The sequence below is a fragment of the Podarcis gaigeae genome (genome assembly GCF_964106915.1).
Source record: "Podarcis gaigeae genome assembly, chromosome: 1".
Lineage (NCBI taxonomy): Eukaryota > Metazoa > Chordata > Lepidosauria > Squamata > Lacertidae > Podarcis > Podarcis gaigeae.
The window spans coordinates 81583725-81610191 of record NC_139678.1 but is presented as its reverse complement, the minus strand read 5'-3'; the positions used below and the strand labels follow the sequence as shown (position 1 = coordinate 81610191).

Here is a 26467-nt window from a genome sequence, read left to right as displayed (position 1 = left end):
TGGATGGAAAATACAAAAATAGGCTTGACCCCGTGAGTGTACACAGGTTTTTGCGTGTTTAAAAAGATGATGACTAGTTTTACTCTAGAGCTGTGCCAGTGAATGTTTATCCATTTAGAAATCTTTCTGAAGAGGTTGTTTGGAGTACTGTGGATCTGGTGTAAATCAAGAGTTTCAAAATATGCGGTTTATTTATCCCCCCCACCTCGAGTCTTTGTGCACCTACCTTTCAAAAGCAACAATTCCAACTCTATATAATGTACAAAATTTATCTCAGGGACTCTTTCCCAGTTAGGTGCTACCTAGGTTCCCATGCCATCTTTTCTCTTCTGGATGTGTGGAGAATGGAGCCCCTTTTAGCTTGGAGGGAGACGAAATCATTTGAGGCAAAAGGGTGTGGTCATCATTCCCACCCACCCACCCACACACACACCAGTGAAGGCTTATATAGGGAATCCGCAGTACACAAAGACAGATATTGCCACTTCACTTGGGGTACAGCAGAAGGCATGTGTAGCCGCATTTAAGCACTCTACATTTGGAAAGTTAAGGGTTTCTTTAATTCCATAAGAGATGCTTTGGTTCAGCTGCACTCTTTACTTGGTTCAGGTATGACTGGTACCCTCCATCAGAAGTAGTTTAGCTTCTATTTCTACCTGAAATGCCCTCACATTGGTGTGTTGTGTGTTACAGGGTAATATGTTTATGTTGATGCACTGATGCAGTGGGTGATACCATATCATCCAACATTGTTGAAGGGCACAGTCAATACTACATGGGGTTCATACTAGTTTATGCAGGATGCCAGTTAGAATGAGCCTCAGTTCCTTGAGTTTAGACATAGCTTGTTCTATGTTCATAGAAGTTTTTACACCCCCCCCCCCCAGTGAAGCAGGTAATGTGAGCCTGTGGCTCATGCAGGCTTGTTGCTAAAGTTAAACCATGGTTTGTCATTATATCTGGATTGAGCCAATGTGAACTGGAATATTCAATGCCATCACACTGAATTGTGGGTGGACCTACCACAAGTCAACTTCGGATCGCAGTTTATGAAGCTAGTTTGTTTTCACTGATAGTTAAGTTTCACAATGATAGTTAAGATTAATTGCAGTTTAGGATTTGGATGGAATGTTAAACTATGGTTAACCTAAACTGGAATTGGAAGCTTCCAATCTCATCTTCACCGCCACACTAGAGGATGTGTATGGAGGTGCACATGAGCTTAAGGTTCACTGTGGCTTGTCTTCATACCACTCAAACATCATTTAGCATCACGTGCAGACAGGGCATATATGCTTTGGATTGAACTTTTAGGAAAGAATTTGTTGTGCTTCAGATGTATACAGTAGTTGCAAAGACTAAATAAATGCTAAGGAAGTGTGGATTATCTTCAGGAATGCAAACAAATAGTAGCATCCTAGCAAAGCTAATGGATGAAAGATTGTCGAGAAGATTCTACAGCTTATAAACACATGCAGCATTTTCCTCCTTTAGAGTGGGAAAAATAAGGGAATTAATATTGATCACTCTCTGTTCTTGAGACCAAGGATTTGGCATAGAAAGAAACTTTAAATCCTAGTCAGGAAAACATAACCATACATAGGCTCTGAAATCCAGATGTTTAAAAGAAAAATTGGGAACTTGGACTTCGGTATACATTTTAAAACGCCCTTGGCCTAGTGCTGACTTGAAATGGCAGGGTATGTTTCACAAAAAAACCACCTTTAGCCCCATTCTCCCATGAAATGCACCTCTTTCTTTTTCTTGTTACAAGTTTTTATAGGAGTTGCAAAGCAGGATGAACATACTTTACCTGCTGAGAAGTGAGGTCAAGAAACATTGCCTTAATTTTGATTTGGCTACAAAACATCATCGGAAAGCTTTTATGACATTCCTGCAGAACTGAATGTGATAACATTGTGCTGCCTATAATATTATGGCGTGTCTGGAATTGCTTCTGGAACAAGCATGTGATGGTTTGTTTGAGGTTGTTTTCTTAGCCAGTGCTACATATCAAGGAAAGGACCAGTTTCAGGGAGACAGTGAATAGCATACCAAAAAGGTAATCAAAGGGGCTTGTGAATATTTCCCCCTTGCAAAAGATTATGAGAAACCCAAAGCCGGCCCATGTACTCCAGAATAACTGTTGCACCTTGTTTCTGCCAGCACCTTCCTTGTTCTCTTCACCCTCAAAATGAAGATTGGAATGATGAGCAATGGGAGGATTTTAGAGAGATCACAATAAATTGTTTTCCTGATTTCTTCACAGAAGGCTGTTCTGTCCTTAACTGCTCTCTCTTAAGAATAAGAGCACCTTGTTTGTCTGTTCTCCCCACTTTTGGTCGTGCAGCTACTTGAAGCCTCTGACCTGTCCTTGCCTGCCTCCTGTTTCTACTCTCTTGCCCCAAGAGCATGAGGTGATGATGTATTGTGTAGTGTATTTACAGTGAGGTGAGGTACGTAAATCCTGCACTTGAACATAAAGGCCTGGCAGTCTCCCAGGTGAAGATCTCACTGTGCATAGAAATGTTCGCTTCTACCTGGCAGGAGCATAATACACGTATGGGAAAGGAAGGGAGGGGGTCAGAGTTGTGGCTGTGTCAAATTGGTATCTATCAAAAAGGCAAGGAGAAAGGGTTAGTGGCGGTCTTTAAATGTAAGACCGTTTGAGAATGCTGGTGCTTTATAGTTCTTGTTTCATGCATGATCAAGAAAAGGCAGCGCTGCTGTTGGCTCCCCAATGATAAATATGAGCTAAGTGAGAGGAGTGGTTGACTGCCTCCTTCAATTCTGCCCATCTACTGTATTCAACATCAGAATCTATACTATGACTGTTGGACCCATTATTGGTCTCATCCACTCAGTTTGCTGGGGATCCCAAACTCGCCAAGGGTTTGAGACCCCACAGCTACTCTCATGTAGTTTATCCAGCCAGTTGAATCTGATTCCCAGGTATGCCTGCTGTTGCAGGCTGGCATTTTCTAGGAGCCGCAGGTGAGAACTGGGTGCAAGGTGGGGACCAAAGGTGGACAAACTACCCCAGAAGGATGACATCATGTCCCCCATCAGAGGTACCACCCCTCCTCTAACACCCCCTAGACTACAGTGGCATCCACTATACCTCAATTTATCCTCCAAATCACACTTTGGATGTTTGTTTGAATCGAGCCATTGCATTAAATGGATCTTCAAAGATTGCTCCTTTCTAAAGGCTCTCTGAGCTGAGATTTGATTTCAGGTTTCCTGAGACCAAATTAAAGCACTGCTGTACCACAAATTGGTACCACCTTGGCTATCCATCATCTAGAGCCATCAAGTCAGGAGAATAGAAAGATTCAGCATTGTAAGTCCTCTGATCCATCACTGGCGAAGAGGCAGTAGTGGAGATACCTGGAGCTTTTAGCAATATTTCTTTGCAACTAATTTTTTTACCATACATGCCTCATTAAAACCATTGCTGCATGTAAACAGGAAAGAAAGGAACACGTGTCATTGGTTCTTAGCTGATGTAAGACCGATCAGTCTGCTGTTCACCAAAAGCCTTGGTTTGCTTCAATTCTCGGAAGTTAGGATGGAATCTGCTGATCTGAGCTATTCCTAAATGTTCATAATTTTTGTTGAAAGCAATCTCTATGTAAGCAATTTCAGTAGCCACCAGAGAGGCTGAGGGAAGCAAAGGTGATCTGCACAAATTAAAGCAGAGAATGTGTGTGGGTGCGTGCATTTGTAACAGTTTACTGAAATATGCTTTTGAGTTACGGGACAGGCTGTTTCCCTGCAAATGAGGGAGTTGGTTGGCTTTTGCAAGCATGGAAGATGGCAGGGAGATCACTCCTGTTTGCATGCTCTCTGTGCTATGCTATGAAAAAACCTTTGAGAGTCTACTGCAGAATAGCTTTGAAGGGGCAGCTGCACACATAGAACTTTGGGTAAAAACTTTATCTTGTCCTCCTCTTTTGTCAGTGACCCCCATTAAATTGGCTCAGTCGGCAGGCTGGAGCAGGAATGTTCCGTTAGATTTAAGGGGCAGCTTGTTGGCTGATGGTCACGCTGTGCTCTCAGCTTCCTTCCAAATTGTAAACTCAGATGGAATGGATCCACTGTAAAGTTTCATCTAACAGATGATCTTTTTTTAATTGTGCCTGGAGAAGAAGAAGCATCCCTCACCCCACCCCTTGGCTCTGGAGAACTGACATTGCCTAAAAGCCACCCCTTTGTCTGTCTAACAGGCTGATGAATCACAAAATATGAATCACATTATAGGGCTGCATAGGAACAAGTCATCACCTCTTTGCCTGCAGAGCAAAGGTTCAACTCAAGCAAGGAACCAGTGGGCACACTGCAATGTAGTTATTAGTGGTACCCATCAGCCTGATTTGAAGTGTAGCTTTATCTCAAACTCAGTTATGGGCATCAGTTAGGCTACACGTCACATATTTGTGTAAGGGGGAAAGCTAGTGTCTCCCCACGTATTTAAAATATTTAGGTTTGCTTTGGATTCTGACAAATGTGAGCTGGGTGAATGGGGGCATCAGCTTCACTGTAACAGTATGTGGTGGGGACAGAAAAGGTTCACATTTCTCCTCTAAACGTTCCTTCCAGAAGTCTTTCTTTCTTACTCTTTCTTTCTTACTCTTTCTTTCTTTCTTTCTTTCTTTCTTTCTTTCTTTCTTTCGTAATTCTCCATCTGTCAAAAATGATGCAACAAACTTGTTAAAACTGCTTTTATAAACTAGACCATAAAGGAATGAAACTGTCTTTTAGTCCATTCTTAACTCCTAAGATCTGCATGTGTGCCCAGGACCTAAGTGGTTAGGATGTTACATGCCCACAGCTGCTCCTGATCGGCATTGCAAAACATGATGCAGCCTTTGGAATGTATCTGAGGCAAGTGAGATAGGTGTGAACATTGTAGCGTTCAGGTATTGGGTTGCCACACTAGACATTACACATCCCCCCCCCCGTGTGTTTGTGTGTGACAGACAGACAGACAGACAGACAGACAGACAGACAGACAGAAACTCTGTACCACTCCACATGATACATCTTTCTGCTGGTTTGCTTTTCAGGCTGCAAAGATTCGGGGGGGGGGGGGAATGATAGTTCATATGAGACTTGTGGGTCCTAGGAATGCTGAATCTGTGTGCTTGACCACCCAAAAACCTTATTAGAAAGAACCATAGATTTTGAAGAGACCAGAAGGAAATATAAAGTCCATCTTTCTGCCACAAGGGACATTGCTTGCCAACCTCCTTCCCACATGGTTTTTGTTCTCCTGCCTTAAATAATTTACATTGGATGCTAAAGTTTTGATCAGCGTAGGTGGGATATTTCTGGTCTACAATGAGAGATCAATGAACTGTTTGCTTTAATTAAAAGTGATACAACAACCATTGCAGTTTGTGCCAGGGGGACTCTGTGAAATAGAGCCATTGCCATTGGAAATATGAGCAAGCTGCGTCTGTGTTGGAAATGAGTCTTGGCTTATAATCAAGTAGGAAATGTAATCAATCATTAGGGTGCAGGCCTCAGGGTTGTACTCCCCCACAACTGGGAGTGGTGCTCTCTTCTTCATGGAAGCTAAAAAAGTAATGATGCCTGTGTTTCTGGTTTTGTAGGGTGTAATTGCAGAATTGAAAGTGAAAGGAGATCCCCACGCAGCTGATGTCCAGTGTGAGGAAGATGATGATGATTCTGATATGGTAAGTGGCTCAGGATTTGACCATATTAAAGCTGTCGTATATTGGGGTGGTTCAGACATACTGCTACTAAACCATAATTTAGCAGTATGAGAAGATGTGGTTAATCTTAACTATGGTTAGTGGAAACAAGCCAAATTCAAAAACTATTGCTTATGAAACTTAACAGAAACTTCACAGAAAATAGTTGAGATAATACCACAGCTTAGGATTCAGATAATTTGCTAAACTGCAGTTAATTTGAAGTGGAAACTTTCAATCTTCTCCTTGTGGCAGATCAATAATCAGTCTAGATCAGTATTTTCTGCAGGCATACCTCTTTAGCCAGGCTTTTGGGAGGGAGTGGTAAGAGGCTAGCCAGTCTCACCTTGTTTTTATTTTTCATTGTTTTTGTGTGTATGTGTTACGATTTTATATTTGCTATTTCTTTGTTACCTTTATGACGTATACCTTGTCCTGGGATTATGTGATAAAGGGCAGGCTTATAAATTGCACTAAAAAATAAATAAACCCTCTGTTTGGCAGACTCTCTCAATACTGTGGTTTATCTGACACCACAAAGTCAGACCGCATGGTGCCAGATAGGCAATAGGATTTGTGCAAGCTGCTCGGGATAGTCTATAGAATGCAGAAGTTTAAAGTAACTTCTGAAGAAGGAAATTCTGTTCTGAAATGCCCTGAGCTGTAATAAACCTTAATTATTGGCAGTTTTGAGAACTAGTTTCTCCCTTTTGCATTCTTTCTGGTACAGTGGTACCTTGGTTTAAGAACAGCTTAGTTTATGAACAACTTGGATTAAGAACGCTGTAAACCTGGAAGTAGGTTTTTGGTTTGTGAACTTTGCCTTGGAAGCAGAACATGTTCCGCTTCCTGTTGAGTGTGTTCCGTTTGTAAATTGAGTCCCCCGCTGCTATGGGAAAGCACACCTTGGTTTAAGAATGCTTTGGTTTAAGAATGGACTTCTGGAACAGATTAAGTTCGTAAACCAAGGTATCACTGTATATGTGCCTCCCTCGTAGTCAAAACGATCCGCCTTCCTTACATGGAAGGAGAAGGATGAATTAAATTAAGGAGTTGTTATCCCAGAATAATGTATAGGAATCCCTTACTGTGAAGAGGAACCTCTTGGGACTTGATTCACAAATCCCAGGAAGTCATTGCAAAATCAGAAGACTTGTGCTTTTGAGAGTTTGAGGGTCCTTTTGAAAATTTCCACTCTCTTATTAGACCATAGAAAGTAGTGTGCTCACTGGATTAAACTATTTGGTTTCCAGGTCCTCTCTTGTTAGTATTTCTATTGGCCAGTTAAAATATTTCTCATCTTAAAGTCAACAAAGAGCAAAACTGCAGTGGTGTTTGTTTATGCAGTGAATTTCTATGCCACTTTTCTTTAAAACAGAGGCTACTTACAAGTTTAACAGACTATATCTGCCACTAAGATATTCTATCATAAAACCCAAGCAACTTAGGAAACCATTCAGTTAAATGCCTTGAAAAAACCATCTTCGTTTGCCTCCAGAAGCCCAGAAACATCTGATGTCAATGGGTTCCTGCAGGAGGGTGAGCCATAGGAAGAGAATAGTTAAAAATCTCTGTCACCCACTTGTCGCTGCTGATTTAACCTGGTTGGCAGGGATAGAAGCCTATAGCAGAGACCCTCCTTGCCCACTTAAGAGAAGAGGTAAGCTTGTAAGAAGAAAAGGGTTCCATAAATGTTGAGAGAAGACACCACTTCACAATAGCTGAATGTTGCTTGAGGATTAGTTTTCTGCATATGGTGCAGGCACATTGATATATTTTTACACCAAACTTCTGTTCCTATGCTGTAGCCTGGTTATTGCATTTCATAGGTGTTTTTTTTTTCAGGGAAACAATTGACTATGCTGTACTGAATGCATTAATCAAGTGAGTGCAACCATCCTTCATTTGCATCCTCTGCTTACCTTTCTCTTTCATTTAAACAAAATCCTCTTTAGATATCTGGAGATGGTGGAAGTGGAGCTGAAGAAAGGCCGCAGCCGTCGGAAAAGGAAAAGGAAAAGGTGAGTTCTAGTCCGTGTTCCTGATGTTCCTCTGCCTTGCCTTAACTTTCCATGCTCAAATGTACTTTCTGAAATCCTTGTGTGAGTTATCCTTGCTGTTAGGGTTGATGCATATGGGGCGGCTATTATTATTATTCACTTTTATGCTCTGGTTGTGACAAATGGGTGGTCTCGTTGCACGACACCACTCAAACCCACACCGAGGAAATTGATAATGTTCCGCAAAGTAGTAGCATCCGCTTGTGGTGAGCGAGTTGGATGACTCATTTGCCACAAGTATGGAGCTGCTGGAGGCAGAGGAAGAAAAGTGGTCCTTATGAACTACTCGATCACTTGTCAGTCTTACTACATTTCCAGCAGGGAAATGCAAAAGATGTGTAGTGTAGCAAAGAAGAACCACCTCTAGCCACGACAACAGCAGAAAGTTACCCATTTTGTCTGTTACCTTGTGGTTAGAACCTACAGCTGTGCAGTGTGTGGCATCAGTATATACTGAAGAAGATAAAAAGCAAGGATGTGTGAGATGATTAAGGTTACCGTCAGAGGCAATATACCTGTGGACACCAGTTTCCGGGAATCGCAAGTGGGGAGAGTGCCACTTTGGGGCTTCCCATAGGCATCTAGTTGGCCAATAGGCATCTAGTTGATGACTTCTGTTCTTCTGTCCTGTCCCATGGTACATGGCACTTTGCTATCTTTTAGTCTAGTTCATGCAGCAGAAGTCGGGGTGTGTGTGTAAAAGTGATACTGAAGGTGCACTAGAACTAGAAAAGCAAAGCTGAGAAAGAGAGACCCTTTTCTGAGCTGATATCTTTCTTAGTGCCCTAAACCACAGGGTACCTGGCGGCATGTCCTGCTGGAGGGCATGATCCCACAGCAGATGCTAGCATGCAGTCTGGCAGGCCAACAAGTCCAAAGTTCAGTCAGACTAGGTTCCTGCCTCTGCAGCTGATCCAGGGATCATGGCACCTGCAGGTGAGCCCCTCGCAAGCACAGTCCTGTCCAAGTCAAGGTCCATCAACATGGGCAGTTGAGCAGACACTTCCCCTGTGTTGCCCTTTTAAACTCTGCATGCTGATGGCAGCATCTGAGCTTAAAGAGTCATGTGACCCTCACCTGCTTCAGCTGAGGAATCACACACCTTCTCCCAGACCTAGCGAGTCCCACCTGGCCTGTGAGCTGGGCTGTGGGTCCTTGCCTGCTTCAGTCTCCAAGATCATCTCCCCCGCCCCCGCGCTCCCTATGCCTCCGAGCCTGCCATGATCATGGAGACGGGGACCCCTCTGGCTCTGGTGAGGGGTCCTGCTGCTCTGGTTCCTGTGCACTGACCCCCACCTCCTCGTCATCCTCTGTCACCCTGTGAGTACTTCCTACACCATCTTTTCCTTCCCCATCCCCAGCTTGCCCTGACGTGTCCCAGTCCTGGCTATACCCCTTGTCAGGATCCTCTTCCTCTTCCCTATCGTCCTGCCAGTTCATGACATTTAGGGTCCATCCACACTTTCATTTGTCCTTTGATTTCTAGTATTTTGTATCAATCTATTATCGTGGGTCCAAGAGAGGTGTTTTGCTTTTGGTTTTTGTCCCTCCACTTTCCCTGGGAAAACCCACTACTTACTGCTGCATTGGAACAGACATCAATTCACAGACAACCCTATTCTAAACCTGGGAATTGTGTTGGGGCAGTCTGCTTCCACCTCCTTTCCTTCTTTCTGTCCCTGCCCCTGTAAGATATTTTTTCCAGTTGCCTCTCTAGCTTTGAGCAGCATGCTTCTGGTTTTCTCTGCATGCTTAATTTTTTATTTTACTTTTCCTTGTTTAGTGCTCATATAGAATTGTGACCAAATGATATATGTGCAAAACGTGTTCATGTTCCGCTTGTTTGCTTTGATTGGTTGTGATGGTTCCAAAAACAGCTTTATTTTCTGTCTTTAATAATATGTATCAGAAGGGTCCTTGCTCCTTTTGTGGATGCCAAATCATTGCCTGATTATCCGGTTTTCTGATTCTCAGGTTCTCTGATTTTCTGACTCTGACATGGGTGGGTGGAGCTGAAGGTGGAAACAACATGAAAAGCGAACCATTGATTTCAGGAATAATGAACGGGAAAACATGGGGCTTCAGGGGTCTCTCCCCAAGTAAAATCTGAGGCAAAAATCACAAGTGGGAATACCCAGCCCCAGACCAATTTGAAAACAGGGCAAAGAGGTGTAGACTTTAGGAAAAGTGTGGCTGGGTGACAACCAAATTGGTTTTTGTATTTGCTACATTTGCTTATTGAATGTCAAAGATACAAACCATAGCAATCCAGCTTCAGAAGTTTAAAATGTGCTTTTTGTGAGAACTCCCTTAAACATCTGGCTTAGGAACATCTCCCCTTAGGACGTGTATATTTGGGGAAAGAAAGCCAGCACAATGACAGGGACCCCCTTCCTCCTTCAGCTAACCTTGTGCTGAGTTAGCAGAAACCTGAAGCTGGGCTGGATTTCTAATTGCCTCTAAAACACAACTGTACTGCTGTAAGTAGAAAATACATAAGAGCTACAAGGAACCTTGAACACCTGGTAAATAAGTGTTGCTTTTCCTTTGAGCAGCGAAGGGTGAGATTCTTTATGTAGTATTAAGTTGAAGAGGTCAGGGTGGTGATAAATGGAAAACTAGGGAAGATCAGCACATGCCAACCAAACTTTTTCTGGCGCATATGCGCACCTCTTACTGTCCCACACATTCTGCTCATGCAAGTAACTTCATGCTATAACTTCTTGCCTTAACACAAGGGTCATTTCAACAAGGAAAGGGATGTTATTTCATTTTTAAGATAATGATCTATTTATTGTGTAATTAGAACATTTGTAATGTTCTAATTTGATTTCCTCCTGCTGCTTTGTGTTTTACTTAACAACAGCAGTATGCTGAGCATTTTATGGAAAAGAAAAGTGATGTAGCTCCTGTCCAGAGAAGTTAGAATCTGCAAGGGATGGGCAAAGCAGGGATAGGAAGGGGCCAGGGTTTGGGACCTTACTATTATTTTATTTTTTGTTAGTATTAATAATGGGAATGTAACAAATAACAATAACAACAACAACAACTTGTTATTTTATTTAATAATTTGTTATTTTATTATTAATACACTGCCCATCTGAAAAGAGTTGGGTGGCAGTGGAGGAAAAGATAAAATGGGATTAGAGTGACACTCCCTCCTTCTGTGACTTCTGTTTGTTTAAATTTGTTTTAATACTGAATTTTTAATTGCTGTTACCTGCCCTGAGACCTTATTTCTGCTTGCCTGATGGAACATTCCTCCCCACTCCATACCGTTCTGGAGCTTCTCTCAATTTCCCCCTGAGACAGTTTGGGGGGCATGGGGGTACACGGAGGAGAGGGGAGAAGCCCCATTGTACTAATGCAAGTCCTTGCATTTAACCTGTTAGTTAAATCCAGCCTTCCTTGAGTTTTATTTTCTACTACATAATGAATGAGACTGTTGTTGTCTTCTGGATAGTTTCTGGAAGTTCCTGGATCCCTGCAATTACTTCTGGATAAAGAAGGGGCTAGGCTCAGAAGCCACAGAGTGGTGAGGACACCAAGCTTTAAGAAGTGATAACCAATGTCCAGAATCTTGCTTGAAAGCAAACGGGTTGCCAGCTTTGAAAAGTGATCAGTGTCACCCACTTCTCTAAATTCAGCCAAATTCTAAGTTCGGCCACAATGCTGGTGATTGCATTTTTACTGGCAACAACTTCTGAAGAGTCTTCAAGTACTCCCCATGTGCAGCACATTGCAATAACAGTTAACAATTGCCAGGATATGAACGAAGCTGGCAAGTTTCTCAACAAAGAGAGCTGCAAGCTGGTGTTATCACTTTGTATATAGTGTACATATGGTATGCCCACGCGTTTCTTTGTTTTTCTATACACTAAAGCCACAGCTTCAAGCACTGTACATTTCGGTTACCCGAAAGAAGTTCAGAGATGATCTGCTAGTTATCCTCTTTCCACCAGATGTGCAGTGCAGCCTGGAAACTTGCCCCTTTGTGCTAATCCCAATAATGTGTCCAAGCTTAGACATCTGTATGATTGAGGATATGAGGCTTTTCCAGGGCAATAATGTTTTGAGGCAGCTGGTCAAGCTGGACTCCTCATTTCCTACTAATGGAGGATCGCTGCTGTTGGGTTTTTGGCAACCTCCATGCATTTGGCTAGGCACAGCATACCAGGCATGCTGCTGACTGTTTTCAGTGGTGCGTCACATAATCCTAGACTCTGCTAACTTTCTACTTCTTCGGATTTCCTCTTTGTCTCGCCCACATCTGATTACCCACATCATGGTTAATGCCGGTCCCCTACCCCCACCCCAGAGCTAGTCCAGCAATAATGTGTATGTGAGCAGATTGTTGGGTGTTTGCTCCTGGCACACCAATGCAACGTTTTGGATGATGAAATACAGGCAAATGTGGAAAGATGGGCAAATTTAGTGCAGTCCAATAGCCTTTTCCATCAGACCCGCAAACCTTGCCTTTCTGGACTGAAGACGAGTATCTGTGTTTTTTCTCTCCGCAAAAAAACCAAAACATATTGATGTGAGCATTTGCACTTGGAAGAAAATTGCTCTTCCTGAACCTCTTACGTTTGGTTACAATAACAACAAAGCATCTTTACTGCATCTTTTATAAAAATAATTACAATTATTTTTCTTCCTTCTCTGTAGCAACAAGCTTCATTGCTTTGTAGCAAGACTGCACAAGCCCCTTGATCCTTAATCAGTGTATCTTCTGCATCACTAACACTTTAAAATAATTTACCAAACAGTTGCATGGCTTAGAATCCAGAGGTCCTGAGCTCTGTCCTGGTCCATCAGTCATAGCTCTACAGTGCCAAAGCCATTCCAAGCTGAGGCAGGGAGTGGCAGGTGAGGCAAAATGAGATTGTTCCCATTGGAGTCAATGGGAAAGGAATTACTTATGCCAGGCTCTGTCCTGACTTTGATTTCTGGCTTTCTGTCTGGATCCTTGGACTGAGACAGGTTAGTCAGGATCTGGTGTAGCTGTGCCCCTCACCTACGACCTCATTTTGGGAGGATCCATGGTAGGAATTCTGCTGATGGGCAGCTACAGCTTTCTGTGACACTTGCTACCATTTTGGCAGCAGTGTTTTTTTGGTAAGAGGCAGCAATTTCCCCCTTCTGGTGGCATTGGGAGCTCTTCTGCATCGTCCTAAGACCCTATAGCTGGGAAACTCATGAGTGTGGCATTATACTTTCCCCATTCAGTTTTAAAGCTTGCATTACTGACATAGATGGCATTTAATGTCTAGTTCCTGCTGTTTTGCCCCCCCCGCCCCCATTCATGTTGCTATGTAGCACATTTTGCACATTAATTTTCTTCTGCAAAATAAGTCCATGTTTGACATAAACTCCAGAGATTGAGGTCTTTTTGAAATACCCTTTATGTCTAATTTGTTGAGTCTGTATTCTGTTCACACATCAAACATGGGGATGTTTTACAGCTCTCTGTGAGATCCCTAATGTTTTCCTCCCACATGGTAGCCTCTGCAGTAGCATACTGTTTCCTGCCACACATTGACAACACATGCTTTGAATTTGCCACTCTTCCTTGTTAACCCAATTATCTTACTAAAGATGGGTAACAGCGTCCCCAGAAATGTAGTGTCACTTCCTTGTTCATGCAGCTCTTTGTAAAAAGATACATTTTAAAATCACCACTAGTATATCCACAGGGTAGCTGATGGTGGTGTTTGGAGCCTATTCGTTTCTCAGCTGCTTTGTGTGTTTTCCTGCAAAAATTAGATAGATAACTTGAGAGTTGTCCTTCCCTTCCTTTTCGCATGGGATTACCATTAATCTCTGCCTGGCTTTGAGATAAGAGCCATTCTCCCAGCCAGAACTAATGCAAGATCAAGTTGCAAAAACAACCACTTCATTGCAGAGAATGGCCTTCCCAAGGTTTATTTTTTCAAAGTATATTTTAACACTTTGTGAAGCCAGCCTGGATTCTGCTCAGCATAGAGAATCCTGGACCAACATGACTGAAGTGTTAAATCAATAAACACAAGGGCTTAAGTCAGGGATAATATTCTTTCATGTGCGTCTTTAATTTTTCTGGAATAAATGCAGCCATGCACCTGTCACTCAATCAGCACTCATGATAACGGTATTTTAAAATTGATTCTATACATTGCAGATTAGTCCTTGGAAGCCAGTGTGCTTGGATCAGTTCTGAACAAACTTAATAATGAATGGAAATGTTAGGCAGGAGACTCGAGAGCACAACAGCAAGTTTGCCCAGAATGTGCTCTTATTTAGCAATGAGCTTAGCAACTCTGTCCTTAGAATTTTCTGTGAGTTTGGCCCTAAATGTTGCAGGACCCAAGAACTCACTGTTCTAGCAGAGTGTTGCTTAATGCCTCCTGTATTCAACCTGTGTTTAAGGATGCCTATTTGTTGGTAGTTCTTGTGGATGTTAGCCAGCTACAACCTGTACTCATGACATAATGTCATTAAAAGGGATCTCTGGAGCAGGGATGTTTAGAACTTGCAATACTGAAAGCCATGTCACAGAAATGTTCAGTAGCTTTTATGTGAAGACTCATCATCATATATTGCGTTGAAGGAAGAGTTAATGTATGCGTGCACATGTGTGCACAAACATGCGCAAGGGGTGCTTTTTATTTTACTCACATTTTAACTATTTATTTATCCACATAAAGAGCTGCTGATATTTATCCAAAGAAGAGCTGTTGATATTCCTGAGGGTAGAGAGTATAAAATGGAAAAGGACTCCTGACAGTTAAGTCCAGTCGCAGACGACTCTGGGGTTGCAGCGCTCATCTTGCTTTACAGGCCGAGGGAGCCGGTGTTTGTCCGCAGACAGTTTTTCCGGGTCATGTGGCCAGCATGACTAAGCCGCTTCTGGCGAAGCCAGAGCAGTGCACAGAAACGCCATTTACCTTCCCACCGGGGCTGTACCTATTTATCTACTTGCACTTTGACGTGCTTTCGAACTGCTAGGTTGGCAGGAGCTGCGACTGAACAACGGGAGTTCACCCCGTTGTGGGGATTCAAACCGCCGACCTTCTGATCAGCAAGCCCAAGAGGCTCAGTGGTTTAGACCACAGTGCCACCTGTGTCCCATGGTAGAGAGTATATATTTCAATAAAAACAATTATGCACAAGGAACTGTGGTTTAGCCGTCAGAGCTACACTTCCCAGCACCTTAACAAATCACAGTAACCAGGGTTGGACATCTGTGCTACACTGGCTTCCTTTACAAAGGTCACTTTGTAACAAATTGCAGTAGCCCTGTGAGGTGCAAGAGAGTGACTGGTCCAAAATCACCCAAATGAGCTCCATAGCTGAGCAGCATTAGGATTTTGAACCTGGAACACTCTTAAGCATCATGCTTCACTGGCAAACAGTAGTGTGCAAGTGTTTCATTAATACAGGGAACAATTCTAGTTACTATCCAATGATGTAAACTAGGACAAAAGATGCTAGACACATGACTGGCTCCAAGAGATTTCCTGTCTTCACTTTTTTCATACATTTGTATGTGGAACATCCATGCCACCCACTGGCCAGAGGTGTAATAGCAGACGATCTGTTCTCTGTTTTCTAGGCAAATATGTAAAGTTTCTGGGAATTCTGAAACCTTTGGGGGGCGGGCGGGCGGAAGAAGTATGTGTGCAATGAATATTTGAATTATATCAAACTTGCATTTACAAACTTCATAACAACACTGAACTTTTCAAAACTGTATTGTCTTTTGTTTTAAGGCTACTTTCCTCCCATCTCTAGAGGAAGCCTCAATCAGTTCAGTAGGACTTGCTTTTGAGTAAACATACATAGGATCAGACTGCAAATATAGTAACTGCAGATAAAACCAGCTGTCCTGAAAGTAAATTTATTTGCTTATTTTATTTCTTTTCAATTCCATCCCAGTAAACCATGATGAATGTCTGTGAAATATCTCTATCTCCTGATTTCAAACTTCCATTTTGAGCTTAATCAAACTCAGAAAATGAAAGCTTTGCATGAATCAAACCGACTTTGTGTGTGTGTGTGTGTGTGTGTGTGTGTGTGTGTATTTTGAAACATTCAGTAGTTTTTCAGCTGATAGAGAAGACCCGGGAATCTGAGTAAGACTGTATTGTCCCAAAGCATTGCTTCAACTTTGCTGAAACAGTTTGTCTGCCAGTTGGACTGGTTTTTCTGAAGATGTTTTGTATTCTGCAACACTTGAAAGTATTTTCCCAACAGCAGTTTTGTGTGTGTTTCCCTCAAAAATTAGATAACAAGAGTTTTCCTTTTATTCTTTTTCTCAAGCAGTTCAAATTTTCCTTGTTATTTTGAGGTGAAGTATTTACAGCGCAGTATCAACAGTGCAAGAGCTCCCTGTTATTAGGCTTGCAGGAGCAAAGAGTTCATTTGCCTTAGGTTGCCTAGGACAGAACAAGTGATTGTTTACTTCAGTCCTGTTCCCTTGGCCCAGGTATCACTCTCAAGTCTGCCAGAACCACCACCTGTCACTTCTCCCCCAATTGCCAAAAAGCCCACCCAGCCAGAAGAGAAACTCCACCTGCAAACTGAATTAACCAAACTAGAAGAGGGCCCCCCATTGTCTTCAGGAGGTAAGCCTAGCTTTTCTAACGTTGGGAACAGTCCCTTAAAAAAAATCATTATAGTTCTGACTATTCAAAAGAAAAACCTTGAATGTCACACATTCCTCATTGGGCAGGGGAAAAACGTTTGTGGTGCTTGCTCAGAGCAAGTAGAAATGTAGGCCTCGGGAGTTAGGGTGAACCAGATGTAGTTTTTTTAAATGCAAAAGCAGAACTGATTTTGAAAGCATCCTTACGGAACACAACCGAAACATACCTTTCTTCTCTAGCACTGATAAGCAAACCACTTTCATGTTAATGGAACTGGCTATGGATGACACGGATTGCCTGGTACCTGTAAGGTCACAACTTCACACCTGTGGAACAGTTCTGCAATTTATATATATATTTATATATATAGACAAACACATACTTCAATGCCCCTTGAAACATGGGCTGGGGCATGTTTGTCAACTGAATCAGCATTCAGTTCATTGGTATGCAAGCGTGCAATTTCAGTTGAGCAGCTATGAGGAAACAGGTTTTGAACTACAGCAGAGAGAATGCCAATGAAGCTGCTTTTTATGCCACATCTATCACCCCTAGTATGAAAGACATGCTGTTCTCAAGGCATGCACTGAATATGTCTACCATTAATATGTCTACCCATGATTTTTCAGACTGGGGCTTTGTAAGGTCAGGTCTTGTGATTAAAGTTGAGAGGGTATAGAAAGGCACCAATAGTTGTTATTTTAGTTAATTTAATGAAGAGGACACTTTTATAAATGTCATTCATGTCAGTAGGTAATAATACTACTAAAAACAAACAACCCCTTTTGCCAGAAGAACTCTTGACATGGCCATTAGAATTATAAAGAAGAAAAAGACCTTTCTTTATAAATCCACTAATGTCTGACAGTGTTTTCATGTTGAATCTGAATGCCAAGAGTCTTGATTTTCATTCTTTCATTTTTGCAGAAATGCAGAATTACCTTCACAACAGATAATTACACATGCTTATCTTTATGTTTCCATCATAGTTGGAGTCAAAGGAGAAAAAGGAGACCCTGGTGAAAAAGGTGAACGTGGCACAAAAGGGGACTCTGGTGTTGGTGGAGTTCTGCCGACAAATGGTGCTAAAGGTGAAAAGGTAATGTGATTACGTGTGGAACTCCTTTCCTGTTTTCATCATCCAAAAGGGACAAAGTTTTTATTTTTATTTTTAGGAATAGAGTCTCACCATCACCCTCTTTCACATCACTTACTCCCTGCCTTGAGCTTTGCCTCCTCTCGGATGCCTTCATTGTTGCAGAAGTCACTGTGATTGGAGTTTCTGAGCATCTTGTTGGGCTGGGATGAGCAGCATTTTGCTCTTTCAGAATGAAGTGGGGGCGAAATGTGATTATTATTTTTTTGCAAGTGCAGTGAAGTGACTCTTCACCAAATCTGGTCGGTTTGTAAACAAATTTGAGAAGGTCTGCTGTAATTCTCATCCTGCCGTGTTTCTCCCTGAGTTGTGGATGATGGAGGGGAGAGTAACATTAACTTTTAGAACAAAAGCCTTCAGGAAGGAAGGAACTCAAGGAGTCCTGGTACTGCCATGAAGATCGGAGATAATCAAAATTATGGCACCTGCTCACATTCTGCTACTGCCAATATGTGAAATCATTTCCCACCACCAGCACCTTTCTGCTCTTTCTTTCATCTTTCGGTCATGTTTATGCTGAAGACATAAATCTGGAACAGTAGCTGTGCAGAGGACAGTAGTTTTCTTGTGTTAATTGCTTGTCCAGTGGAAAGACACAAAGCCTACTTTAGCTTTATTCAACCTGGTGCACTCCAGAAGTTTTGGACTACAACTCCCATCAGCCCCAGCCAGTACAGCTGCACTGCTTGAGGCTGATGGAACTGTAGCCTGAAATATTTGGAGGACACCAGTCTGGGGAAAATCTAGCCTATCTGATTGTAGAGTGTGGTAAGAGGTGAATATTGAAGTGTATGAACCAGGAAGAAGGAGGCTTCTTACGCTCATCACACACTAATGCTCCCCCTTTTTGAAAGAGATGCTGCTTGCAACCCTGTACTGTGAACTTTCCTTTTTTAAATAATAATAATAATAATAATAATAATAATAATAATAATAAATAATTAATAATAATTTATTTGTACCCTGACCATCTGGCTGGGTTTCCCCAGCCACTCTGGGTGGCTTCCATAGAAACCAAAAAAACACTAAAATATCACACATTAAAAACTTCCCTGAACAGGGCTGCCTTAAGATGTCTTCTGAATATCAGGTAGTTGTTTATCGCTTTGACATATGATGGGAGGGCGTTCCACAGGGCGGGCCTTTAGGTCTTGTAGAAAAGTTATGGGACGCGAGGTGTGGGTTGTTTGTTCATGAAAAACGTATCAATTAATTCATCCATTGTCAAAGAAATGACCCATGAACTAATTTCCTTTGCCACAAAAGGAAGTTGGATTTGACTACGGGTGTTTGTTTCCTAAAACAGAGAATTCAACCTCATTTTGCTATGTTTTGCTATACTGAAAAGCCTTGTGTTTGTTTTTGCAGGGAGAAAAAGGAGAGCTGGGTGTTAAGGTGAGCCAAGCTGCTGCATTGTTTGCTTTTAAAAGTGGTTTCATGTGATGATAATTTATTTAGGTGAATTCCACCTATCCTATACACTAATAGGGAACTCATTCTCAGAGTGGAGATTGTTATATAGCCAAAACAGCACCATAGAAGGGTGAATCTCCAAAGTAGCCCATTGGGAGCTGAATGTGCTTAGTAGCCATGGGGCTCTAGCTGTGTATGAGAGAACTGACAACAAGGGGGAGAGCAGGAATGGAATGGAGTGACCTGAAGAGGGCATGGCTGGCTGAAACCCTGAGCAGAAGCATTCATCATTGCAACACTTGGTTGCAGGTCTCACTTGGATTTTTAAATGTAAATTAGAAGTTCATCCATATAGAAATATAGGCAACTATGCCTTGCACAGTCAGAGCACTGGTCCATCTAGCTTGGTATTGTCTATATGGATTGGCAGTGGCTCTCTAGGGGTTCAGACAGGCATGCCAGAGATTGAAACGGATGCTAGCTGTAACAGAACAACATCCTTCCAGTAATGCACCCCTAAGATTTATGTAAAATAGTGAATATCCCTAAGATTTTACTGGTTATAACTCCAGACCAAATATTTTACTGAATATAACTTTTTAATGTTTTATTATGTTTTTTATATACGTTGGAAGCTGCCCAGAGTGGCAACCCAGTCAGATGGTCGGGGTACAAATAAAATCATCATCATCACCACCATCTGGTCTCTTAACACTCAGTGGTGCCAAATGAGCAATTGCCCAGATAGTGCCTTGGGGTCTGAGTGGTGGTTTCTGATGCAGTAATGTCTGCACTAACAGAGGATGCTGATGCACAGCCTTATTCTAGAACATGGTGTGCAACCAACACACCTTTGTGAGAGTTCCTTGGCTTCTTGCAAGATACCAAGGAATGGAGATGGAACTGCAGCTCACCCTGTCGCTCACATCCGGGGCCCCTTTAAGGAGCTGTGCTGCAGCTGTTTTGTTCACTTGCCACCCAAGGTGGTGGTTGGACAGGATGGTGAAGCAGCATCTGGACCGGCCCCATGTGGGCAGAAAGGGTGTGACCCTGGGCACTTGGCAGTAATTAATATCAGACTTCCTGTTCATCTTTCCTTGAAAATGACATGTGTTGCTTTTCTCTGTTGGTGTGCATAACTGTATGTGCTATGGCTATCTGTATTTGCAATATGGCAATTGTGTGCCATGGGAGGATATTTCCTTGCTCCAAATATACCTCCTTATCTACAGCACTGCTGGTGTTGAGCTTGCCAGTAGCAATTATTTTGAAGAGGATAGGGATTTGTGGCTGGAATAAAGGAAGGCAAAGAAAAAATGCACATGGATACCAGCCGAGAAATACTTTTAAGAGAGGAAAGCAGGAAGGCCTTGGTAGTAAAGGGGGTCACATCTGCCAGATGCCCACTTCTATATTCTCATGAGGGAATTGTTAAGTTGTGTGGGTGAACGTATCAGACGACAAAGCGATTCTTCAAACAGCTCTTGTTTATTCACAGGCCAGAACAGAACTGAACTCAAGGGTTCAGCTAGCCTGCTTATATAGAGCTCCAGTACAACGTAACTGTAACAACATTCTGTAACTATCCAATCACTGAACGTCACTTTCGATCCCTTATTTGCATATGTGGACCTGAACTATCTACACTACAGTATCCCCCTGCTGGCCCAGGGTGAGAACTTCAGTACATGACAGGAATAGTATCTGATTGCTTTCATTTTCCATCTCTCCCTCTCCCTCAACCATGTCTAGGGAAATGCCGGCTTCGGATATCCAGGCGCAAAAGGACAGAAAGGGGAGCCTGGTGACCAAGGGTCTCCTGGCCCTGCTGGGCCCCCAGGCCCTCCTGGGACCATCGTGCAGCGCCCTGACGGTTCTGTGGTGGAGCAGGTTGCTGGGCCTCCAGGACCCCTGGGGCCACCAGGGCTGCCTGGGAAAGATGGCTTGCCTGGCAAGGACGGAGAGCCTGTAAGTAAACTCTTTTTAAAGGTCATGTCTGGTTTCAAGTGCAGGGTTTGTGTTAAGGAGGAAAAGGGGTTCTTCAGCTATGCAAACCACTTGCAGTCTTTGAATCCTTGCTGTTAAAATAACGGCCCAGTCAACACGTCACAGTAAACCATAGTTTATTGGTAGTTAAACTACCAGTTAATGGTTTACCAGACGATGGCACCTTCCTTGCTCTTTCTGTAATATGAGCAGAAGCAACAAACCGCAATTCCTGTCCTAGTGTCATGTTCAGATTAGGATTGTAACTTGTTTCACTCAAACAAATAATGATTGGTAAGCCAAGAACAAACCTTGACTTCATGGGCTGGAGCAAAACAAGCCACAATACCCAGCGGAGATGTATCACAAAAACAGGGACTGTGATTTGTTGCTCTTGTTCATGTAAGGGGAGGAGTGAAGCAGGAACCAACTGCATTTCATAGTAAACATAGTAAACTTTGATTTACTGTGATCTGTGAAAGCAGCAAGTGCCTAAACTGCTGGTGTACGGCCAACTTATAAAACACCTCTAGAGCTGCAGGTGAGATCCCCTGTACCAGACTCCCAGATCGTATTTTTTTATTGGAGATTTCAAAATGTAAGTAATTCTCATCTATGTAGTCCCTACTAGTAATGAAATTAGCCATCAGTCTTTCACACATTATTGAGTTTGTTTTCTGCATAATGTCTTCTCTTTAGGGAAATTTTCTCCTGCTTTTTTGATTGTATACTCTGTTCCTCCTGTATGTGGTTGTGTGATCATTGCCTTCCATGGTTAGTTTCCTTTAAAAAATGTCTTTTTACTACCTTATCAGAGCCGCCTCAAATAATTCCTTCCTCATTCCCAACCATATTACAGTGGCTCACTTTGCCCATTGTTTGCTTCCTTCTTCAGCAACCTTTCTCTTTCAACAAGCCCTTTAAGTGGAGATTTTCATAGCCTGCAGTCTGCTTTGTACTGTAAACTATTTTTTAACCGTTTCTATATACAGAATTATTTTTAAATGTTTGAATTGTTTTTAATTGCTTTTACACTTCCTTCTTTCATGGTTCTAAATCTTTTATTTGTTTTATAGTTGTATATTTTCTTACTGTAACCTGCCCTGGGACCTTCTGGTGAAGGGCAAGTGTACATGTATATTTTTAAAACCATTTGAAAGTTCTGACAAGAGGGATTTTTCCTGTTTTTCATGGAGTGTTTATGGCTTTAGGCTTGCCTTTCCCAGCAGCTGTCTCAACCCAATTGCTTTGTAAGTGCTGAAGAGGTACCAAGAAAAGTAGGCCCGGGACTTAGGGCAGCTTGAAATGATAGCTGCTGAATTACAACTTTGTAGAAAATGTCTGGCATTTGCTAACCTCCTATGTTTTATTCTTACTAGGGAGATCCTGGTGAGGATGGTAAACCAGTAAGTTCTGCTCTTTTGTCCCTCAACTTTTCAAGATAAATTCCTTAACTGGTATAGTTGTAGGGAAATAGATTTAACTTTAGTGCTTTCCATAAAAAAGTAGTTTCTTTCTTCTCTTGCCTATTTTAGGAGTATAGAAAATAATTACAGTTCTTGGAGTTTCCCTTTCCTGAACTTTGAAATCCCTGTTTGGGGTTTTTAATTTTTTAGTGGAGACAAAGTGCTGTGTAACAGTAACAGTAAACATAACAGTAAACAACCTGATCATAGTTTAAAAATAATAATAATAAATGAAAATGAAACAAAAATATTTTTTAAAATAAAATGTTTTAAATGTATTAATATTTTATAGAAATACTTTAATGCATCACTTTCAAGCATGTCTGTGTCTGGTATTTTGTCACAAATGTTTGTTTATGAGACGTCAAAATAGTTAGAACATTGTAAACTAAGCCCCCAGCATGCATGGTGTGTGTACTGCTTCTTAACAGGAACTTGGTTTTATCATCTGTCATGGTTGCTTAGCTGAGATTCCTGCATTGCAGGGGGTTGGACTAGATGACCCTCAGGGTCCCTTCCAACTCTGCAATTCTACTATTCTATAATCTATAATCTTAAACAGATTTTCTTAATGTAGAGCCCGGGTGGCAGGTGCTGTTCATCAGAAGGCACTTCACCTTGGAGTGACTTTCAGCTGCCTTGCACAGTGGTCTGGTTTGCATGTCACTCTAAACCAAATTGGGAAGGAGCTTGCAGCTGCGTTCTTCCTCCACAAACCTATCTGCAGCTGTGATGTGCTGAGTTAGCCAAGTGCATCATTTGAACCTGGGCTTGTGGTTTTCTATAGATTAATCATGAGCTTGTAACCAAGCTTGTAACCTTGTGTGGTGTGTGAACTGAGGTATGATGTGCAACTGTGTGTGTGTGTGTGTGTTTATAAACATGTTTTAGATGCTTCTCTGTGGCTCTTCTGGGATCACCCAGACGCCATCACTTCCCTGACTTATTTCCTTTGCAGGGTGATGTTGGCCCTCAAGGATTCCCTGGGACGCCGGGAGAGCCTGGCCAGAAAGGTGAAAAGGTATGAGCTTCCGTCACATGGGCATATTCTGGTATCATTGAACTCTCAAGTTCAGCAGCCATTGGTGTTTTCTGAGCAGATTTCATTTGTGGCTGCTTTGCTGCGAAAGTGTGGCCAATGCTCCTAGCTCTGTCATTTCCTCTTTTCACCTAGGGTGATGCAGGCATCGGCCCAAGAGGTTCTCCTGGGCCACCAGGACCACCTGGGCAACCAGGATTCAGTTCAAAACTGGACAAGTTGGTGAGTCCCAGATACCCACAATAACTGCATGGGAAGAAGCTGTTCTCCTTGTCACTGCCCCCTCTGGTTGAAGCTGTCTGGTGTAGTTGTTTGCTTTCCTCTGAAGCCACATTTCACCCTTCCCTCTCTCTTCCTTTATTTAAATATTTATAAACCACTCTTCCATTAAAAAAATTAACAAGTCTGTGTGTGGCATAATTTTTTTATTGTATGCATTAAGTTTCTTAGCATGTTTTTTTTAACATCCAGTAAAAATCATTTTATTTACCCAGACCTTTTAAGAGTTTATTTTTCATTCTGTATTTGTTGCTGTATTTATGATCTGTTTTGCTCTTAAATATCGCACTGCTTTTACCACTGTTACGTTTTATTGTAAGAAGTGCTGTAGGCTGAACAATTGAATAATAAATGAAAAAGTAAATACTAGGCAATTGGAGAGAGAGAGAGAGAGAGAGAGAGAGAGAGAGAGAGAGAGAGTACTTTTCTTTCTCAATTATTAGAACACCCTTCACAATGTCTTGAGTCTGACTCTCTCATTCGGGGTAAACTTAACTCCTTATACTGTTAAACTCACAGCAAGGAAGCCAGAGTTAGGCCTGAGTTGTGCAATTCTTTACCCCAGTAGCATTTCTTATTGGTGCGCTTATAGAACAGTGTACTTTTCTTCCAGACATTTATCGATATGGAAGGCTCTGGTTTTGGAGGGGATTTGGAAACCTTACGTGTAAGTACCAAAAAGCAGTATGAACAGGTGCTGCCTTCAGAAGGATTTCTTCTGGGGAGGTGGTGTATGGCATGCTCCTCAGAAGTTAACTTGCACCACAAATGCTCTCTTATATTATATGTTCACACCTGATTTTGAATCCTGTGTTTCAGGGCCCCAGAGGACAACCCGGGCCCCCAGGACCACCTGGTGTACCTGGCTTGCCAGGACAACCTGGAAGAATTGGGACGGATGGCAGTGACCTTCCAGGGCCCCCTGGCCTCCCTGGAGTGCCAGGTCGAGATGGCAGCCCAGGACCTCCAGGGCCTCCTGTAAGTTAAAGAAGATGCAGGGAAGGAATAACTGAGGATGGTAAAATGCGAGTCTGTCTCCAGAAACTGCCCCAGCTCCCATTATTATGGGGCTTTGGCTTTGGTGGTCAACTCTTCCACTGCAGTTTCAGAGGCATGGATAGGGGTGGGAGCCTTTGCCTGCTGCTTTGCTTGCTCCTGTGGGGTTGCTGGAGTTAGTGCACTAAGTAAAAGCTTGCCAGATATTACCCAACCCTTAAAGTTATTGCACATTATAGGCTTCCTGTATTGCGTTAGCAGCATTTTCATTGGAGTTGACCTGAAACATGGTCTTTATTAATTGGATGCATATAAGAAACTTAGGCTTCTGTTCTGCTGCTTTGGGTATAGGTCACAAATAGTCCTATATATGTGTGAGCATCATCAAAAGCTAAAACAGTATCACAAATATAAGCATGAGATATAATAATGTGAATCTTTCACAATCTTGTAGCCAAGAGGTGCAAGTATGACAGTCTAAACTAGTAGCTTGTGGAACACAGGGCAACCTACTTTTCCTTTGGGGTGTGTGTGTGTGATAATCTGCCCCAAGTTGCTTCTCTGCACAGTTCCAAACAATGGAGCTTCTTTTATGAATAAACACACACCCGGAGCATCGCAGGGAGAAAAGTGCTTTGTGGACACACCTTGGAGTGAAGAAACAGCGAGCAAGGGAAAGGTTTCACATTGAGAGCCAGTGTGATGTAGTGGTTAGAGTGTTGGACTAGGACCTGGGAGAGCAGAGTTCAAATCCCTACTTAGCCATGAAGCTCACTGGGTGACTTGGGCCAGTCATCATCACTTAGCCTAACTGAGGCATAGGCAAACTCGGCCCTCCAGATGTTTTGGGACTACAACTCCCACCATCCCTAGCTAACAGGACCAGTGGTCAGAGATGATGGGAATTGTAGTCCCAAAGCATCTGGAGGGCCAAGTTTGCCTATGTCTGGCCTAACATACCTCACAGGGTTGTGAGGGTGAAATGGGGAGGAGAACTGTGTATAGCACCTTGAGCTACTTAGAAGAAAAGGGTGATGTATAAATGTAATAAATAAAATAATAAATAAATCACACACACACACACACACACACACACACACACACACTGTAATCTTTCATTCAAAAGTTGTATCCAGTGGAAAATAGCTTTCATTCTTTTGGTACACAAAGATGTGTTTCTGTTTAAAGGGAAGAGACGGTATCTTTTGACAAGGAATGGGCTTGGGATTAATGGATGCAAACTGGCTTATGGCAGCTTTTAAAACAACTTTCCTTTTCTAATCTTTTCCAGGGCCCTCCCGGTTCTCCAGGAAAAGATGGGATAGCTGGCCAGCCTGGACTGAATGGAGCTAGTGTATGTATATTTCTCTCTTAGCTGTGCAAGTTCCTTTCACAGAGCTGTAATCCTGCCTCAGCAAGCCTGAGAAAATAGGCTGCCTCTGGCTTGAATTTAGTAAAAAAGAAAAGCACATTCACACTTCTTTTCCTTTGCTGTTTCCAGGGAGAACCAGGAGAACTAGGCCTCCCAGGAGCACCTGGACCTAAGGTAGAATAGCTCACTTTCTGGGTACAGTACAGTACAAGGACAGGACAGAGTAAGACTGAGGTTGTCTTATCTCATAGGTGGTTCAGACATTTATTCTTCTTTTCCTGCTTCTCAACCTTCCTATTTTCCATTTACTTTCCCCCACCTAACTAGAATACTCTGCTTCCTATCTCCCCTGA

The 26467-nt window shown here is 42.4% G+C and overlaps 1 protein-coding gene across 5 annotated transcripts in view; it reads left to right on the top strand.

Moving 5' to 3' along the window:
- The window catches only part of COL18A1 (collagen type XVIII alpha 1 chain), a 151983-nt gene that overhangs the window by 97560 nt on the left and 27956 nt on the right, over positions 1-26467 (top strand). For 4 of the 5 annotated variants that reach the window (XM_083698938.1, XM_083698939.1, XM_083698937.1 and 1 more), the window contains 13 exons: positions 5619-5702; positions 7676-7741; positions 16248-16386; positions 17397-17506; positions 18932-18958; positions 20729-20944; positions 22342-22368; positions 23387-23449; positions 23603-23689; positions 24360-24413; positions 24566-24724; positions 26034-26096; positions 26244-26288. In XM_083698938.1, coding sequence (XP_083555064.1) covers positions 5619-5702; positions 7676-7741; positions 16248-16386; positions 17397-17506; positions 18932-18958; positions 20729-20944; positions 22342-22368; positions 23387-23449; positions 23603-23689; positions 24360-24413; positions 24566-24724; positions 26034-26096; positions 26244-26288 — 1140 coding nt within the window. The remainder of the gene's footprint in view (positions 1-5618; positions 5703-7675; positions 7742-16247; positions 16387-17396; positions 17507-18931; positions 18959-20728; positions 20945-22341; positions 22369-23386; positions 23450-23602; positions 23690-24359; positions 24414-24565; positions 24725-26033; positions 26097-26243; positions 26289-26467) is intronic. The other variant, XM_083698935.1, reaches the window with a different exon arrangement.